Source organism: Sceloporus occidentalis, unplaced genomic scaffold (genome assembly GCF_023333645.1).
Source record: "Sceloporus occidentalis isolate IW3139 unplaced genomic scaffold, rSceOcc1.0.p SCAF_274, whole genome shotgun sequence".
In the NCBI taxonomy this organism is placed as follows: Eukaryota; Metazoa; Chordata; class Lepidosauria; order Squamata; family Phrynosomatidae; genus Sceloporus; species Sceloporus occidentalis.
In genome coordinates this window covers 638,080-658,836 of record NW_028317254.1, presented here as the reverse complement: position 1 = coordinate 658,836, position 20,757 = coordinate 638,080, and the positions used below count along the sequence as shown (strand labels likewise).

Genomic DNA, 20,757 nt, shown 5'->3' with positions numbered 1-20,757 from the left:
AGAAAAAAGGGGCATCAGGGGAGGGGCATCAGGGAGAGGAAAGAGGGGCATCAGGGAGAGGAAACAGAGGCATCGGGGGAGGAAACAGAGGCATCGGGGGAGGAAAGAGGGGTATCAGTGATTTGAGTCTGGAAGCGGGAGTGTGCCTACGAAATACTTGGACACTTGTAAGGTATAAATATTTCTGAATGGATAGATGGAATAGTATTTATATCGAGCTCATTAAGTTCATGTTCCAATTCAGCGGAAGGTGGGAGAAAGAGCTCAAGCTGTGATTCTCAGCTCCAGGCTGTGACATGTAAGAAAAGTGCTATGATGTCATCCCTCAGAGCTTTCCAGATGCTGTGCCAAGCGTGTTATAGCGGCCAGCCATTGACAAAAGAAGAAAGATTAAGAAACCATTCGTCTTACCGGGATTAACGGATAACTATTCATTTGCTTGGAAGAAATAAGAAAACAAGGATCCTCTTTATGCTACATTACGTTATACGTATACGGTATATGTTTCTGCAATGAACGTGATGATCATTACCATAACACAAAGCTTGCACGGAATAGAGGATAGCGTCGGCCATACACCGTGGCTCTGCCTGTAACAGATTCCAGCATGCAGAAAGCGCGAAAGGTCTCATTCGGCAACCCAAGCCGGGTCCGTAGGGGTGCGATGGCAGCCCAAGTCGGCTCCATAGGGGTGCGATGGCAGCCCAAGTCAGGTCTGCAGGGGGTCTGTAGCAGCCTCGCTACTTGTACAGACAAACCGCAGCTGCGAAGGGGTGAAAAGAACCGTGGAGAGGTTCCCGCATCAAGCCAATAAAAGGAGAGAAGGGGAGAAAGGCTTGCATCACCAACCTCAGCCTGTTGCCATGGAAAGGTCACAGAAGGACATGATCCCCCTCCCAGCGAGATCTGGCAGAGTCTTCAGCGTTAGCCGGCAGCGCCATCCGACAATAATAGCCACTTCTCCACAGCTCATCCGATGTTTCGCTGTCTCTCAGCCACGTTCTCCCCGGCGCATGTAATCGAGCTGAGGCGTGACAGACGTTTTGGTTTTTTTTGCCAGGCTTTGACACAATACAGCGGCCCCGCAGATCCTCTCGGCCTTCTACGGCAGAGGGGAGAATGAACGGAACGGGAGATTAAGACGTCTCCCTTGGTTGCGGTTTAATGAGGCTTGTCACACATCATGTACAGGACACGGACATTGTCATCCTGTCATTTGTAAACCAGGCGGGTTGGAACGCCAGAGGACTGCAGTCATACCACGTTGGGGTCGGGCTGAATGGCGGGGATTGCCGTCTGCTTAATAAACGAGGACACGAAACGAGAGAACCTTCAACAAAACGTGCTTCTTTAGACAATGGCATGTGACCAGATGGACAACCCCCCAAAAAACCTGGTTTTGAGAATAGCTTGTTACCTATCATTTCATGACTAAGCAGAAGAACCTGAAGAAGCTCTACAAGCCTTCAAGATCTCCTTGTGGGCATGCAAGTGACGTCTGTCATTGGAACCACCGTCGCTCATGTAAGGAGACAACTACTTTTAAACAGTGTGGACAACCCTACGATGGACAAAGCAGACATGGCCAATTAGCCATCAAGCCTGTGCTGTACTGAGGTTGGGGTTTGACCTTCACCAGTGTAGCCCAAACAGAATGACCCTTCAATTTCCAAAGTACCGTCAACAATGGAGGTTTTTTCTTCTACCTAAGTAAAGTTTGACCAGCGTCTTGGTACTTCTTCCAGATTCACCTTCATGGAAGAAGGAGACACCGGCATTGACAGGATACAAGAATATAGGGGGGGGGGGGGGGGAGACAAGGATTTATCAGTAACATTCCACCAGAATTCCCATAACTCCTCATTCCTGACACACAGTTCCCATTGTACATGGCACAATAGTCCTTCCTACACACTGTAAATCAAAACACACTATTATGAGCCCAAAAGTATCTATTTGAAGAAGTTGGTTGTCTATTATTTACTTTAAAAACGGTACCACTGCAAGTCTTTGATGTACAATAAAGGGTTTATTTACAACATCATTCTAAATGTTAAAGCAGGATACTTGGCAGGTATCATCCGAAAACTGGCAGATGGTTCTTATGAATATACCATAAAAATACACACTATGTACAACCGCATTAACCCTTCCTATCATGTTATACGCAAATTTCTATACAAATCAGATATTCTTTAATCTAACGGCTGCCAACAAGCAAGAACACTTTGGTCTTTGGCCAGAATATATATATTTGTGAACAGATGGCCCAGCATTCCTAGCAACAGAGCTCAGAAAACAAAATTCTAATGTAAACAAAAATACCTTTTCAGACATTTTGCGTTTTCTAGCCCCGCCCACCCTATTAGAATACGCTGTCCTTGCTTCACCTCCGTAAAGGAGGAGAAAGCCTGGATCCCAACACCGTCCCAAATCAGGGGTAAGTGCCATTTTCATCTAGGGTCAATTCTATTTGTTTACACGGAACAAATGGGTACAAGAATTGATTTGATAAACTAATTTCTCTGTAGTAAGACTTTGCTGGCCACAAAGCTACCGCAGCTTGTAAGTTCTTGTTCTTCTAATTTGTGCCCACACGCTACTGTAAGCGCACCAGTGATTCCACCTACATCTCTCAATCGACCCTCTTTTCCTCTGCCTCCCCCGTCTCTTTCTCCCTCTCTCTCTCTCTCTCTCTCTCATGAAGGGCCTCTGTCCTGCCGTGACCTATAACCGAGGGCCTTAAAGATGAGGTCCAAGCACCTGAAGATGCTGCTTCTATACCACGAGAAAGCTGGAGACCAATCTTGAACGCTTGATTAGACAGCGCTTACGCAAAAAATAAACAGCCACATAAACGCACAATTCCCGCAAACGTGCACACATGGCTAAGTAAATAATTGCCGGAGGGAAAATAATGTGACACTTGGAGGGGAAGCGTATCGCGGCTTTTCGGTGCTCCTATCAGCTAGAAGATAATTAGAGGAAGGTAGATAGGAGAAGGAGAGAGAATTTTCCATGGAATATAACGGGTGGGTGAGGGAGGTGCGTGAGTCGGCCTGCAAACCAGATAAGGGAGGCTTAGAAAGAGAGAGGGAAAGGGGTGAATAAAGAGCATGAAAGTATGTGGAATAAAGAGAATGTATACACGAGAGAGAGGGAGAAAGAGAGAGAGAGAGGGAGAAAGAGAGAGAGAGAGGGAGAGGGAGAAAGAGAGAGAGAGAGGGAGAGGGAGAGGGAGAAAGAGAGAGGGAGAGGGAGAAAGAGAGAGGGAGAGGGAGAGAGAGAGGGAGAGGGAGAAAGAGGGAGAGGGAGAGGGAGAAAGAGAGGGAGAGGGAGAAAGAGGGAGAGGGAGAAAGAGGGAGAGGGAAAGAGGGAGAGGGAGAAAGAGGGAGAGGGAGAAAGAGAGAGAGGGAGAAAGAGAGAGAGGGAGAAAGAGAGAGAGGGAGAAAGAGAGAGAGGGAGAAAGAGAGAGAGGGAGAAAGAGAGAGAGAGAGATAAAGAGAGAGAAAGAGAGAGGGAGAAAGAGAGAGAGAGAGGGAGAAAGAGAGAGAGAGAGGGAGAAAGAGAGAGAGAGGGAGAAAGAGAGAGAGAGAGGGAGAAAGAGAGAGAGAGAGGGAGAAAGAGAGAGAGAGAGGGAGAAAGAGAGAGAGGGAGCGAGAGGGAGCGAGAGGGAGAGAGAGAGGGCGAGAGAGCGAGAGGGAGCGAGAGGGAGCGAGAGGGAGGGAGAGGGAGCGAGAGGGAGGGAGAGGGAGCGAGAGGGAGCGAGAGGGAGCGAGAGGGAGAGGGAGCGAGAGGGAGCGAGAGGGAGCGAGAGGGAGCGAGAGGGAGCGAGAGGGAGCGAGAGGGAGAGAGAGCGAGAGCGAGAGGGAGAGAGAGCGAGAGGGAGAGAGAGCGAGAGGGAGAGAGAGCGAGAGGGAGAGAGAGCGAGAGGGAGAGAGAGCGAGAGAGAGCAAGAGGGAGAGAGAGCGAGAGGGAGCGAGAGGGAGAGAGAGCGTAAGGTAACAAGAATGGGCAGATTAGAAGAAATTTGAGAGCCATGTTGGAGAGAATAGTAATAAGTAATAATCCAGAATAATGGATATCATGAAAACAAATCAGAACTCGTAGGCTCAAAATCAAGGCAGGGAAATCAGGACAGAGGTTTTGCCCCCCCCAAAAAGAGACAGATAAATACCAACTTAGCGAGAAAGAGGGAATTCAGTACCTGGGCTTGGAAGGAAAGTTATAGACTAAACTGGGGTAATGAGCAAGAAGAAAAGAGTAAAGAGACATAACGGAAAGGAGGACTCTCGAAATGAGATAGGAAACCAAGTGAGTTGGGTCTTAGTGGATTGAGGTACTGGAATGAATGAGGAATACCTGGCGTCATCAGGATCCAGCCTGATCAAGGAGAGGAGAATCCCTAAAACCAATCACGAGCTGGGGAACGGGATCCTCAAAAACCTGGCCCAACCAGGAAAAGGAGACCCCAGGAACGTGAGCAGGTAAGGGGGGAAACAAATGACAGAGGACAGGTAAGCTCAAGAACCATGTCAGATAATGAAACAAGACTTGGCTACACAGGAGAGGAGGCACTTTATGACCTGTTACATTGTCTCAACAACAAATAATGATGTTTTCCAGAGCGCTTCCCTGATTAAAGCCCCGCAGGTCACATGACCTTCAAACAGCCTCAGACACCATATATCACAAAGCAATCAATGGAATTACCTTCGCCAACAAGCATCGAGCTCACAATTGGTCCCGACAAGTGTTTTCAAAGCTGATGGAAATGTAGAAAGGTAATCAAGCCTTGCGTGTCGGAAAAACCCCCCCACAATCGCTTGCTTAATGTTACCCTCAGGTACCACCGCGGCATTGTCACCCCAGCCTTTTTATATAACAATGCACGAATACATTGATGAACCTTATATTATTACTTTGTTTCTGTTGTTATACAGTAATATGATTATAAGTAGGTTTTACATTACAGAGAGAGTGGTGGATAAGTGGAGCAGCCTCCCAGAAGAAGCGGTACAGGCTAATACACTAAGGGAACATGTATGGGGTAGGCATACAGCTTCTGAATCTAAGACGAGACCAACGACTGATTAAGGTTTGAGGGAAAACGGGCAGACTAGATGGGGCCGATCTGCCGGCAGGTTTGATCCATCAAATGCTAAGAAAAGGGAATTTTGAGATAAAAAATTATGAAATAGGCAAAATATTATTTCCTTTTTTCTAGGCTTTAATTTGATCCCAGCTCTGAGCTTAACCTTTAAGAAAGACCGCGTTTGTCGTACAAAAGGGGATTTATTTCTACAAAGATACAAATTGGTTAATCGAATGAGCTGCCATAAGCGGGATTTATTCTGGAACGCCTCCCCTATTCTGATGTCAGAGAGGCAGCCCCGCTGCTTACCTTTTCGTGTGCCACCGGCACGTTTAAAGGCACTCGTTCCTTACACGTACCATTAAATGGAAATATCCACCCAAAATTATATGTAAGGAATAGGTGTATTGGGAAGAAAAATTATACAACGTATTTTTGTTGACAGCGTTCTATGAAAGATTAGACGGATACAATAGAGTGCAGAATAAACACGTAACCCCTGGGGTATCTCGAAAGCCTTAAGTGGTAGATAAGCCGCAAAGAAATAACGCTAGTAGGTATATAAAATAAGTTATACTAAGCAATTAATGGCCCTTTAATCAGAAATGTCCCCCCTTAACCCTAAAGGGGGGAATATAACATTAAAGCTATAGTTATCACCTAGAAATGTAACAAAAATCATAATTTCAAAACAATTAAAAAAAACCAAAAACCTCAAAAGGGCCAGGAAAAGGCTGGGAGCTGATATACTGCAATGCACAATTATTAGTACTTATTGATTTATATAGCACTGTCCTATTCAACGGTGCTGTACAAAGGAAACATGGTTCATGGAGACTACCGGAAGGTTGGTTGAAGCCGCAATGTTACATTTGTATATGAATAACGGCTACGATGTGACAACGATGAATGAATTTTTAAATGAAGCTGACAATGTATCGATGGATCAGAAGAGGACATTATTTAATCTCCAGAGAAGATAAAAGGAAAATTAAACAATGTCTCCCTCGAAAATAAAATATAGATACTTAATGTACAATTGTATCTGTAGGTATGTTTTTTAATCTATACCCAGCCCACCATGTTTAATTTACTGCATTAGGGATTTAAACCACCCCTCTTGGTTACCTACATCTCACCAAGGCCTGGAGAGAAACACCAAGCATTCCACAAGTGGGTGACGGCCATGATCTCGCAAAATATTAAGGCACGGTGTGCACGATCTGTGGGATCACGCCAAGGCCGATACCCCTTCTCAACAAAAAAGGACCCCTGAGTTCTGCTCACAGGACCCCAGAGCATTAGGGGCTGAGGGTACACAGAGCGGAACCACTTTCCATCTCATCGTAGCTTCTGTCGATGGAATGCCGGGTTGTTTGTTGCCTAATTTAAAAACCCTTCCCATTCTATTTCCTAGGGACATGGTGAATGTATTAAAAAAACCCAGAAGGATTTAGGGTGGAATTAAAGATGTAGTCAAGAGTTACCATTTGGTTCCAAACGACAAAACCAAGCTTGGAGTCCACCTTGACCTACCCATTCTAAAAGCACAAGAGGGCAACCTACACTGTCCAAAATCCCCATTTCAACCCCAAAGGAAGGTATACTTACAAAAATCAAAGGTAAAAGAGATTCCCCAAATCCCAAACTGTTAGACCGGCACCGGCTCCCTTATTCTTCGCCACAACCTCGGGATTTGTACGGCAACGCGGTGGGTTCTCCTGTTCTACAGGTCCAGCTGAGCGATCGGTCCAAACGCTGACCTCCCGAGTGTCAACATTGAGACTAGGCTCTGATGCTCATCCTCCCTCCCTATCTCCCGTGTCTCTGGGACTCCACAGCTACCACTCCTTCATGGGAGGGCACGGTAAAGCTGGAGATGGCTTTAATATGTGTGTCTCTCTCTCCACAATCTTCTCTCCACCCCTCCTCGGGAAGATGGAAAAAAAAAAAAGCAACACACGGGAGGGGAGTGGGATGGCGCAGAATGGTACAGAGAAGGATCCGAGCAGCGCTGTATAGATGCAGCACAGTCCTCGGCTAATGAATGGTGCAGTGATCTTGTTGTCATGGAAACCCAAAGAGGAAAAAAATCATTGCCATATAAGGAGTGGTGACATGGATTCTGGAATGTATAAAACATATAAAAACATACAGCACAAATAAAAAAAAAAAGGGATAACGCAGCTCACGCGCATCCTTTGCACGCCAGGCTATTATTTTATTTAGTTAGGGAGGGTTACGCAAGGAAGGCTGCGTTGGGGATGCTGATGGAGAAATCCCAGAGTGGTTATCGGTGGTTGCAAGGGCCTATTGCGATCAGAGAGAAGGCAGCCAGAGGGATGCGAGGGAGGGAGCGAGGGAGGGAGGGAGCGAGGGAGGGAGGGAAGGAGGGAGCGAGAAGGGAGGGGGTGGACACAGCGACAGGTGGCCTGTGGCAGGAGGTGAATGCATGTTGGCCGCGGCAGGCCGAGATGCAGAAGGATCCTTAATTCTCTTAATGGCTGAAACTGTTGGCATGAAACTGGTTAACCCTACCATTTGGGATTTCTGTACCCATTAAAAATGAGACCCTCTGTAATTTCCGTAGGCTGCCCCAAAATTGTAAAGATGGCGGATTGGTGAAGATGATTTAAAATGCAACCCCTAAGGCCAAGAGATGTGTCTTCTCCCCGAGGACTGTTTATTAAATCTGGGGACGGGATTTTTTTCAATTGAAGACAGTGGTGGGGATGTGAAGCGTATATTCAGCGGAGGTGGAAATGCAAAAGCTTGTATAATGGAATGGGAAAGATACTTGTTACAATCTAAAGGCTAGAACATTCTAGGAACAAGGGGAAAAGATTAGGACAAGTGAAAATGGTAAATTTCTAGGGGTAGGAGATGCAGGGGCTAGGAGATGCAGGGGCTAGGAGATGCAGGGGCTAGGAGGATGCAGGGGCTAGGAGATGCAGGGGGTAGGAGATGCAGGGGGTAGGAGATGCAGGGGGTAGGAGATGCAGGGGGTAGGAGATGCAGGGGGTAGGAGATGCAGGGGGTAGGAGATGCAGGGGGTAGGAGATGCAGGGGGTAGGAGATGTAGGGGGTAGGAGATGGGCAAAGTGCATAGGAAACCAAGGGCTGTTAAGGACACATTATGGTCGACACGGGTTAAGGAACTGGAAGATGCAGGGCAAACGACCAAACAGGGTAGATCAAGAGTGGACTAAGAATGGGGAGGGTTTAAGGAAGCAGGAAAAAGGGGGCATGAAAAGGTAGGACGAGGGGCAAGAGGTGGTTTCGGTACTCTCTTCAATATGATAACAGCACTTCAGAATCTACTTTATAAATACAATGTAACGTAAAAAGAATGATAATGTAGTGGATGCTAGTGCTTGGACACCAAGAATAGGCCAGGTGGAAAGATATTAAGGGGTTAAGGAAGAAAATTAGGCAGAAAGACCCGGAAAGAGCCCTAGGGACAGGGTGAGATACCTTTATTAGCACAGCACAGGCATGGACCTGAGGAAGATAAGCAGATGGGAGTATGACCAGAGATAATATTGAATTAGAAAGAGGACAGTTAAAGGGCAAGGCTGGGGTAAAAGATAGCCTGGTGGGGTAAAAAGAGGGGAGGGCAGGTGCATTTCGACAGAAACAAAAAAAGGCAAAAGAGGGGCAGAAGCAAACTGATCAAAAGTTAAGGCAGGGTGATACGTCAGACAGGTGAGTCTAGACAGGCAGATGTTTCAGAGGCCAAAAGGGAAAAAATCCAGAAGATTACACGGTCTGACGTGGGAGAAACGACAACTCCAGGAATGCGAGAATGTATTATTTTTACATAAATTCTTAAAAACACTTGGGGCATAAACAAGATACAGCCAGAATACCAAGGGGAAGGAGGTTATGGCTGGGTGAGAGAAGCAGGTTCTTTTGTGGTAAGACTATCTCGCTTCTCTCGAGTTTCCCGCAGCGGTATCTACGCTTAGATAAGCACATTTTTACAGTCAGTGCTGGGGGATAAGCGGAGAAGTTCAATTGTATTTTGGGGGAAAGATAAACAGAGAAAGATCTGGAGCAGTCATTTCTCTGCATCACACGTAGAGCGGGAGTAGAGATGATAAAATAACGTGGGAGGTTCATAAAGACGAACGTCACCCAGACTTCTCTACCAAACAAGGCCCACAAAGCCACTCTCTTTGTGACCAGGTTCTTCATTGTAGAATCCAGGACAATGTCCATCTCCAGAAACGTATAGAACACAACGAAGAACGTCAGGTGCCGGCATAAAATTCTAGGTGCTTTGGCTACCAGGTCTACAAGGATTTTGGGATGCTAATTAGATAGTTACCCATATTCGTGAGCTAGGTCTTGGTCACCTGGTCCTAGTATACAAGGCTGCAGATACATCTGGTTTTTGTAGGCATCTAAACTGTAGAATTTTAGGATACAATGTTTTTGCCTTCAAAGTTCCAATCGGAATGCTCAGCTTTACTGAAGAATACGTTGAGTATTGCTACAAAAACCAGATGTATCTGCAGCCTTATTTACTAGGGTCGGATGGCAAAGATCTCCAGAATTTTCAGACTTTGTAGATTTCGCATAGATATATTTACATTCTGGACAAGACAGAGGACATTTGGTCTTCAAATAGATGACCGAGAAAAGTGGCCAAGAGTGACCCAAGGAGAGGTTAAGAATGTGTAGACACTGGTGTCAGACATGAACCTTGCTCTTATTCATGGCGAGACCTAAGACTGAAAGAGACGGAGTATTGTCTGCGGCCATCGGAAATTCTGCTGCCCATTGGGACTTGAGATTAATTAAGACATCTGAAGAACCAGGAGAAAAAAAAAAAAACGAAGTCGCCGTATACATCACAGTAATTACAGCAAAGGAAATTTACAACCAGGTCTTTTTTTTTTTTTAATTATCCAGCATTAGAGTAATTTGCGGCACCTTAAGGAGGGGCGGATCGTCTTTAATCAATGCTGAGGTTTTAATGAAAACAAAAAGTAACCACCTAAAAAGGGGACCATGCCGCCGGGCACGTTGGGGGCAAGAAGATTAGATCAGTGGACAAACCCAAAGACATGGTGAATGCTTTTTTTTTCCTGCCAATTTCACTGTTTATGGATAATTTATTTCATAAGTTCCAAAATCAATATGGACATAAAAAAATCAGATACAATAAATATGGAGACAGCACATATTACCGGTTGGGGACCAAAAGACGAACAAATAGACAGAGGAAAAATAATCTGGTGAAAAGGACAACATCTACAGATACAAAGGAGTTCTACAAAGGATGCACTTAAATGAGTCACCTGCATTCAAGCAGGGATATCAGCCATAACATACTAGTAGCAATTGGGGGTCTTATCTATGATCACAGCGGGGGAGGAGGAGGTTGGATAGGAAGGAGTCATCTCCAGACTGTGTGACACTGAGAATCTACCCCTTCGCCCTGAGATTCTACCTCTTCACCCTGAGATCCTACCCCTTCGTCCTGAGACGCTTAGATTAGGAAAGACCCTGAGACTCCAGGTCAGAACCCGAGAGTTCCCAGCTATGCTCAGTACTAACCAGCTACGTGCTTCTTTACACAAAGATAAGTTATACAAAGTTAAGTATGATTATTGGGTACATTCAAAGTCAAACATCCATCATGCATGTTGCCTCAATAACTACTCAATAAGAATAATACATTCTAATAATAATAATAATAATAATAATGATAAATAATACTAAAAAATAATAAAAATAATACCATCATAAATAATAATAATAATAATAATAATAATAAAAAATGAGAAATAAAAAAAATTAATAATGATAATAATGTACCCGTAAATAATAATAATAATGATACATAATAATAATAAACATTTTTGGTTTTTAGCACCATGGATGCTGGAATTGAAAAATCTAGAATGATTTTCTTGATATCGGTAGTAAACGGTTAGACTGGAAAGGAGCAGCAGGTCTGATCGCCAGGGGGCTTCGTAACGCTTTGCAAAGGATGATGAACAGGGACCAGTGACTATGCATTTAACTATATCAGAGGGGCGCCCACCTCCCTGTTTATAAGACGCTTTCCTCCCTCCACCCACTCCTGTACTATTTTTGCATTTCTCTCCCCAATCTCCCCTCCTTTCTTCCAAACTGTTCCCTCCGAGCGCCCGTGGTAAGCTTCGGAACCGAGGCTACAGTTTGGAGACTGCGTTACGCTAACCGGCCCGGAACGCCGTGGCGAAGTCAGCAGAATGTTTAGATCAAAATTTCATTGCATCTCGACTGCCTTGATACATTTTAAAAGGCAGCTACAAATAACATAAGTGTTACCCATCGACAAATACGTCTCTGTATATTAAAACAGACCCAGTGGGTTCTAAAGAACCATCGACTTTCAACGTGGAGCCCACCAGGGCTAACAATTCTATATACATGTACGGCCATCAAGCGTAGAATATTACTTATAGATTTATATATGGCGGCGCTGTCCAATGATTTAGTTCAGGAGGCACTCGCGTACATTCATACAATGTATGCGTTGAATGTATAGGTTGAATGTTTTAACCCACCGAGTGCTGTGCAATGCGGCACTTCCCCTCCCCCAGGCACTCATAAGGTAAAGATGGCGCGTTCATGCTAATTATGACCAATTTTATCTGTATGAATTGACCGTATCCTGATACGAGACAGAGTCGCCCCATGCTTTTAAGACGGCTTTACGGCAAAGCTTGGTGTCGGCAACCAGATCGGAGGACGCGTTCCCGAGTCACGTCATTGGGATTGTGTCGGCCGCAGAGCTGCAGAGAAATGCGTCACTCCTGCCGGCTCTGACGCCGCGCTCCGATCCCCGCTACATCTTAATTCCTCTCCATCCTCCGGAAGCTCATACTGGATTCGTAACCCGTTCTCCTGAAGCGCGCGGGGAGGAGGGAGAGCGGCGGCTGGCGACGCGTTAGGGGAGACGCTGATGCAGACACGAGGTTGGGAGGTGAGCGTGGATTACGGGAAGAGGATGAGGACTTCTGCCTGACCCTTCTGCAGCACCGCAGGGAGGTAGGAACCGGGAAGGGGCCCCTAGAGTCCTCAGTAAGGGAGCCGTCGCTGATTGAATTATCGCTTTTCGCTAATTAACTGCTTCTCTGCCAGAAAAAAAAAAATCTATAGCATTTTACAGCATGCGAGCCTTTTGTTCTACATTAGTGCATGCTGGACGCCAGGTGAAACATACATCTTCTTGACAGCATGCGCGAGTTAATAGCTCGGCTACTGCGGATAGAGTCGCGGCAACGGGCTTGCGTACAGACCTACCCTGCCACCAGCTGGGTATTCTGGTCAAAGACAGCAGGTTCACGGAGTCGGCAGGGCCAAGTATGCCGCTGTCTGCCGTAACCCCATACGACACAAGGGCCAATTACAGAACCGAAGCACCGGGAACCCACCGGCCCTCTGCTTTATTATTATACTTATTTTTTTTTAAAGAGCGATTTTGATGCAGAGTGTAAAAGTAGGAATATTCCTCTGGTTGCTATGGTGATTGCACCAGAATCGCTCTTCTTACACCTACAGCCCCGGTACCATTGAGCAGCCGGCAGGCGCAGAGCGCCCGGCGCCGGTGGCAGACGATGCCGGGCTTTCTTCATCGCAGGAAAGATGTAGCCGCGTCCGCAGCTTCGTATCGATTTCTTTTACGCAAATCTCAAGTGGCTCTGGACCCTCCGGGACAGGTATAACGAACGGCTCGGTGTGAGTCAGACAACAAGAGCCTCGTTAAGAGAAATCAGCTGACAATTAACTCTACAAACGGCCGCTGAACGCACCCGGGACGTAACGCGGGTCTGATGAGATCTCCCCGGTCACCACACGTACACGGCGCCCACCGCACATGAGGTGTCCGTCTAGCACCATGTCCATACGTCTGACTGAAAAAGGGAGGGCAGGTTGTCTAATCCATTCGCCACCTGCGCAACTCTGAAGGGGTTAATCCCGGCATCGCTGCCGAGCAGCTGACAGACGTGTTATATAACAAAGCCCGGCGTACAGGGGTGTTTTATTATTTATCTGCGGCAAAACTGGATAAAACTAAGCCGGAGCAGATACAAAGGCCTGCCATTTACCGTCTTTTTTTTTTTCTGCAATGGTTGGCGAACATTAGGGTTGTTTTTGGAAGAGGACAAAAGGGGCAAATGACTGTAGGGTCTAACAACTAAAAGAGGAGAACACAAAGGGACATTTTACTTTGTTCATATCAAGCTCTCCTGAACAGATGAATAAAGGACGTTTCAGTCTGTCAATATTTCATGGCCTGTTTCAAAGAGCTTGCAATCTACATGTATAGCACTATAGCATAAATGGTATATACTACCCGTAGGGGTTTTTTTCCCTCTCTTTAAATATATCCAAATGTAATTTGTGGCCGGTAAAAATTAAAGGTTTTACAGCGTAAAACAATCTCAGGACAACCATTTCCGTAAATATCTGCCAGCCACGGACGCAGCCAGTGACCACCGGTGGTTATATGGGTCCTGTTGCCCAAAACAGCAGGCCTTGTTGTAACTAATGGTGTAGGATGCACCACCGAGGTGTGGGAAGAACATTCATTGCCTGAATACTACTGAATAAAATCACTTGAAAACAATTACTAATCAAGGTACTGGACCTACGCTTAATTAACCTGGGAGTTTTCTTAGCATGGGCGAGAAATAAAATAGCCCAGTCCCCAATAATCAGGGAGCCAGCGAGCACCAAACACTCTTTCCTTCCCTTTTCATACAATCAGTATTATTTTTTGCCTCTCTTATTTATGCAAATAGCTAAAAACATGACATTTGAACGAGCGGTTTGTCCTTATGTTTAAAGGCTGACCGCCGGGAGGATCGGGTTCATTAACTTGTTGGATTCCCACGAGATCTCCAGGACCCTTTAATAGGCTCCTCTAGAAGAAGATCTGCGTTAATCATCTGCTGAAGTTTGTTGATCCATCAAAGTACTTTAACCGCGCATGCATATACAATATTTACTTGCTCAAGTGAAACATTGTATCGAACATTACAAAGTCAAGAAAACCGACCTTTAAAAAGTTAAACGCAAATACCGGCAATCTTCACGAGAGCCCTCAGGGGCGGGTGCCCTTACCATCACTCAAAGCTCTTAGGGCAACGTCATTGCCTGCTTAAGTAGCTGCACTTTCAGATGTTCCGTTCACATTAACCCACCTTCAAAGGATTTTGTTTTTACAGATACTTCAGATACATCCTCAAATTATTTAGTATACAAAGACTGATGTTAATCCGTCTCTATATAAACCGATCTGCAATGTGAACGCCGATACAGGCCACAGCTGGCACAGCGTTGGCCAACGCCGTTCAACGTTCTGCCAGAGCCTGCCACTGGGGTACTAAGGGAAAATACCTACCCTCAACAATCTGAAGTCTAACATGTGACCTCCATCGTCTTTAACAAACCAGTTCCAAAAAGAGTAAACTCTAATTCTGGGTTCTAGAACCTTCAAATCACCTTTTAAGGTCTACAAGGTCTAAACAAAAGCAGACACTGATACCTCTCTGTATCCCAATACCTGTAGCCACAGTTTAGAATCGGTGCTATGTAACCCATGTGCTTCAGCCAGAGTTGTGTTGAATGGAACCAAATCATCTCACCAATTTAACTTACAGGCAGTCTCTCCTGCAAGAAACACAGACTGTTCTTGCAGAACTAGCAGTTAAATCTATAAGATGAACTCACTTTTATTAACCATGCATTATACAGGGTCAACTCATCCGTTCTTAGAGAGATTTTCTCTAGGGTTGGCCCTTGTAGCTCAGGAAAGCTGTTGAGATGGAATGTCTCACCTTATTGTAATTTACCTGCAAACTTCACAAATAAACCCCCTTTATAACTGAGAATGGTATGGCCCAAAGCAGATACTTTGTAGCCCACATCTTGATTTTCTACAACAATGCAATGAGTGAGTAGGTTCCTACCGGTCAGCTTCTTCACAGGCTGCAGCCGCACGCTGATGGCCTGGTGGGTGAGTAAAGGAGATGAGGGTAAGGAGCGGGACATGCCCTCCATCATTCGGATATGCTGCATTCCCTCGTTGACAGGAAGGGGGGCGATAGAGTAATCCGGCTCAAACGCACAATCGTTTTCCGAGGAGGAACTCCCTATTGGACAGAAATCGGCAATTTTCCATTACACTCTTCCCAGGACGCACCTTGATTATTAATTACAACAGATCACCGTCTTTCACGTGGATACATTTGAATGAAACAAAGGAATAAAAAATAAAAAAATAAAAAAGTAGCTGGTTTTGGATATTTGCATTTTAATTATTCTGCAACATATTAAAAACAAAAATTGCTGCTGTGCAGCCGCAGTGTTTTAGCACCGGAAAAAAAAACCAGATAAAATGTTGGAACAACAAAAGGACATTAGACAGCTCGGCTAGCTCGTTAGAATTCCAATAAAGATGATTAAAAAGAAACGCGCGGCGATACGAAGAGAAGGATTGATCGGCTTGGAATTGTTGGACAAATTGCAAGCTCCTAAAATTTTACTGCAAGCACCAAATCTCGATTTTTATATATATTTGGGCGATTCTACGTCTGCCTGGCTACCCAATTTTAACCTTGTTTTGGCCAAACCGTGGAACTTTACTTAGAAAACTCAAAGTTTAACCTGAATACTTATGGATAGTCCTACTTTAAGGTGAGGCTTTCTTCTCGCAAATCCCAAAATTCCAAAAAATAATGGGTTTATGTTGGTGGATTCTTATGAAAAAAATGTTAAGCTATGGATAGGGTTTGCACGGGGACTTTGAACTAAAATAAACTTCTTCACCGTCCAAGTTGTTCTTAAATTCTCCAAGGATTTTGGTTTTTAACACATTGGTAGCAGCAGACCGTAGCCGGCTATCCTCCTTGAATTACGAGTTAAATCTTCAAAATATGGACACTGAGTAACACATAAGATAATGACTTCATAAGACGACGAAGAATGGGCTCTAACAAGGAATATGGTCTCAAATCTGAACATTCTATAGTTGTGTTCATGTTCTAGGATAAGAAAGCCCCTTCTTCTTACCTTGTGCAACGCGGCTGTTACGGGAGTCTACGCTGTGCTGCCTCCTGTCCAGGGGTTCCTCATTCCCTCCATCTATAAAAGATAGTAAGTTAATCTATCATATGATACAATTAGCACAAGCAACACACATCAAAGGAAACACTGAATGGCAAACAGTCTAGCCATACATTCCCGCAAGTGCGTTCTCCATTTTGGCACGTTCTAGATCACTCAATTTTCATACTTTCCGGTTGGCTCAGATTACAAATCTCTCCGCCCTTTCTCAATAAATCCTTCCGCAGGATTGCTTCACTAAGACGTAAAACCATGGGCTGACATACTTAACGTGCTTAAGGGGGCTTTAGAAACCTCTCCCCACCCAGTCTGAAGGCATACAGGTCAGAGAAGAATATTCCCAGGTGGACCTAAACTCTACAAAAATCTGTACGTTAATCGATTTACTACGGACATCTCCAAAACCGGGATTACCAAATAAAGAACCGCGTGAGATTACGGCAAGAACATCTCCAGAGGCGTCACAGTGGAGATCGGTGGGGCATTAACGCGACTTTAATAAAAACAAGACGATTTAGTGGGACTTGGGTTCCAGATCAATATGTATTTTCACGAGCAAACCGTCTTGTGACCAATTTGAAATAGAAAAAAGATGTTTTGTGGGCTTCATGGTTTAAATTCTAATCCTTTTTCTGCCAGGTCATCTTAAACCTTTACGGACCGCGAGCATAGCTGCAGAAACCCGGGGCAGACACAAAGGTAATTATTAATCTGAACTGGACGCTAAATTAGTAAAGCTCAGAACGAACTCCTAGGTCCAGATTAACGTCCCTGTGGTGCAGGCTTAGTGATATGATGAGGTGGAGTGTTATGGCAGAGAGAACTCCGAGGTGGTCCCAGGGGTCAAAATATTGCAAGGGGTTTAACACGCAACACTCTGTTAGTAATCCTTAGTCTTAGTTTTGCGGTATTTGTGGCCGGGTTTGGATTTTTAGGACAGTTCGGGGAAATCTCGGTCCGGCTCGAAGGGAAATCTTGGTCCGGCTCGAAGGGAAATCTGCTCGACAGTCTCGCTGTGATCGTCGCTGCGACTCGAACCTCTGCAGTGCAGACCGGCTAATCTATTCTGCTCCTGCAGCATCTGGCTAGCTGCGTGCTGCAGACTCGCCTCCCATACCGTACCAAGGAACCCTCTAAAACTGCCCCCCGATCCTTCAACGCCAAGCTCTCCGGAAGCAGGGTCATTATTTATACAGAGACGGTCAATACCAGAGCCCTGCTAGCGGGAGCTTAGAGCCCAAAGAACTTTTGGAATTGCGTTCTTCCCGCGGTTCCACTTTGAAGAGAAAAGGAATATCATTCGTTACCTCCTTTTTCTTAAATGTTCATTTGTGTGCGCTTCCAATTCTTAATAGTCTGTCCTGCCGCCGCTTAGCAGATAAAACCTTCTCGTTGCTGCCTCTTCCTATATCGCCGGAGAGCTGGAGAAACCCTAGACATGCACTCTGAGCCTCAGTAAGGTCCTAAGTAAACCTATTCTCCCTCTCTATAACCTTTGTCTGCTACAAACTATCTCAGCCCACCAGGGCCAGCGATATCTCCGGCTGTCCATCCTGCCAGAAGTAGAGGCACAAAAGTGGTTTCATCTGCTGAGCTGTAGATGCGAGACCTTCCAGAAAAAGGTGCCAACGGAGACCTAATCAGCCAACGGTCTTGACTTATCATGAAGAGTCTGGATCATCAGCTACCAGAGAAAGCCAGAGTTTTTCGAGCTCCTACAATCCTCCTAGAGTCTGGACAGGATACGGCGTTGAAGAAATATAAATAGTTGTATTGTTATTTCTAATTCTTCTTTCATTACGTAACGGCCGAGGAAAGACTTCATTGACATTAATATCCAGTGCACGGGTTTGATAAGAGAGGAGGATATCGCTAAACATTACGGGGAGGAAACGTCCCAAGATACGATCAGCCGGAGAGAAAAACGTTCCATTTCTACAGAATCTTAGACGTTTCTGTAAAATAACATAGGAGCCGAAAATGCTTCTCCTACAGGGGAGAGCGATCTCCAACGCCTGGTGGCTCAGTAAATTCTGAGGGGGGGGGGGGGAATAGTATTAAAAGTTGACGGCAAGTCCATGAAGAACATCAACGCAAAGGATGGTACTTTTGGCCGAAGACCAAAGCGCTTAATATAATTCATATATCTGACAGAAGACTGATTAATAATTGAGACCACGGGGTCTACGTCCTCAATGTCTTCTTTCCCCCACCCAGGATAGAGCGATGGGTCCAACAAGAGGAGTTCTGGCCGATGAAGCCAACGTAGAACCTCCAGATCCAATTTCGTATTTATTGTATTTCTCTGGCACAAGGTTTTTTTTGTGTTTTTTTTTTGTTATGTTTTTTTTATTTTTTTAGAACCCTCGCAATCTTCGGAAAGTTTTTGGCATCAGGTCCTGGTAGACCCAACGTATAGGATGAACGACGCCGACACGTTCGTCTCTCTGCATCCCTCTCGCTCCAAATCTTCTCAATAGCAGGCCGTCTAAAGCCTCTACGATCAAAGGCGGCAAAACGGTCATTAATTATTCACTGCTACGCCATCACTATTTTGGACTTCAACGCGGGTTCAATTTGGTTTTCTGAAGCCTGCCAGAGTTCTTTAACCTTTTTATTGACAAAAGTATTAAGGGAATTTTTTTTTTTTACAAAAATTTAGAAACTGGTGGGTTTGACAAACAGGAACTTTGAGATAAACGCTTGCGACATCACAGTGTATGAAGACGTTACTTCCTGGGAACCAACGGATGACATCACAGAGAAGGAACCAGACTGGTTTTGGCCGAACCCGCAGCAGATGACTAAGCCGTCTGTGAGTGTTGTGGTTTCCGCACACGTCTGTCTTCTCTTGCCCCGCTGTGCCGTGTTACCCAAAGGCAAGGAAAAAGGTGAGGTTCTTACACAATCCTCCACCGCGTCTCCCCATTCAGTGGAACGATCAATCCTGCTGACGAGTTACAAGCGACAGGATGTGACAGTCAAACGAAATGCGGAACGAGACATGGTGTGGCAACCGTGGGTTACCGGTGAATTCATTTTCACGCATTTTTTTTCCTCCCCCCCATGCTTAAAATGTGAGTTTAATGACAAAAAAAAACATTCAAGACCACCAAAGAGTCACCGAATTAAACAGCCATTGGGTAGGATCTCCCTGAGATGGGTGACCTTGGGTGACATTTATATCACGAGCCGGTTCAGATGTTCCCCTGTCTGACAGCTGGTCCCTCGTAACCGACCACTGATTGCGGAGCGGCACCGGCCTGCCGTGCCGACATCCATTATCTTCTCTGCTGGGATTGGAACATCTGGAAGCGGCATCACGTGCGGTTCAGTCACCAAAGCCAGGCACGTGGAACATGAAACTCCATCTACCGATCTATACACGGCGTGAAAAGTAACGGTTACCGCGTAAAGGAAAAGGTAAGCACGATGATGTCAAAATAAAGCTCGTCCGCCAAATGCGACGCCTTGTTTTCCTTTTCTGCGAACGAGGTTTCCATCCTACCAGCCAGCGCTGTCGCCCGGCACGTTGATACATCGTTACGGGGAGATACCGGCTTCTCACGATAACTACGAAGATTGCAACTAAAATGCAAACTACAGATTCAGGGCTTCATTCATTGGGTTTTAGGAGAGCGAGGTTCTTATACATACTCAATAGGGCCAACGTAGGACCTCTAGATCGCAAGCTCCCTTGAACAGGGTTCCCCTTTGATTCTGTGAGCCGTTGTACAGCGCTGAGGAATATGATGGCGCTATATAAATCAATAAATAATGAGCTGCCCCTGAGACTCTATAAATACTAACCCTTCAATGGCCCATATGGAAGATTCCACATAGTGACTCGCAAATTGTGTTACCCAATTGGCTCCAATATCGGCCTTCTTAAGTGGGTCACCTGCATTCAAGAAGGGATATCAACCATAACATACTGGAGGGGCAAAAGCACCAACTGGGAGTCTTATATATGATCGCACCCGGGGGAGAATAGGAAGGAGTCAGACTGTGTGACCCGGAGAATCTACCCCTTCACCCTGAGATTGGGGCAAAAACCCCAATCTCAGCATTCGCAGGTATGACATTTTTGGATACTACCAACGCCAAGCTCCTTATACCCCAAGGCATTTATGACTTCATTACAATGGACTGCCTAGTCTATGACTACAATTCCCATAATCCATTGGGCTCCTTGGTATCTTAAGAGCAGTGAAGGATAATGAGACCTGGCGTATCAAACAGCTGGAGATGCAGCCTTGGCCAGTAGCAGCCCATATTCCCCGGTGAGCTCAATTATATATTTGCCGTACGGTTTAACCCCACGTGCTCCAATCCTGCAACCTCAAGGACGTGACTCACACCGATATTTTGTTATTTTTAACCTTAAACGGCTGCTTAAACGTTCCGGCCGAACAGGGCAAGAAGAAGAAGAAGAATGGGAGAAAAAGGGCAAACTGGTTAAAAAATGACATAAAAGAAACAAAACAAAAGAGAGAAGTGAAAAGAGCTAGTTTTTTAAGGTTAATGACAGG

At 45.4% G+C, this 20,757-nt stretch overlaps 1 protein-coding gene across 2 annotated transcripts in view; it reads right to left on the bottom strand.

Moving 5' to 3' along the window:
• LOC149275635 (protein TANC2-like) overlaps window positions 1–20,757 on the bottom strand; it is an 85,276-nt gene that overhangs the window by 34,076 nt on the left and 30,443 nt on the right. For both annotated transcript variants that reach the window (XM_089504499.1, XM_089504500.1), the window contains exons 2-3: window positions 16,172–16,243; window positions 15,070–15,252 (exon numbers count right to left, since the gene is read on the bottom strand). In XM_089504499.1, the coding sequence (XP_089360625.1) occupies window positions 15,070–15,252; window positions 16,172–16,243 (255 nt within the window). The remainder of the gene's footprint in view (window positions 1–15,069; window positions 15,253–16,171; window positions 16,244–20,757) is intronic.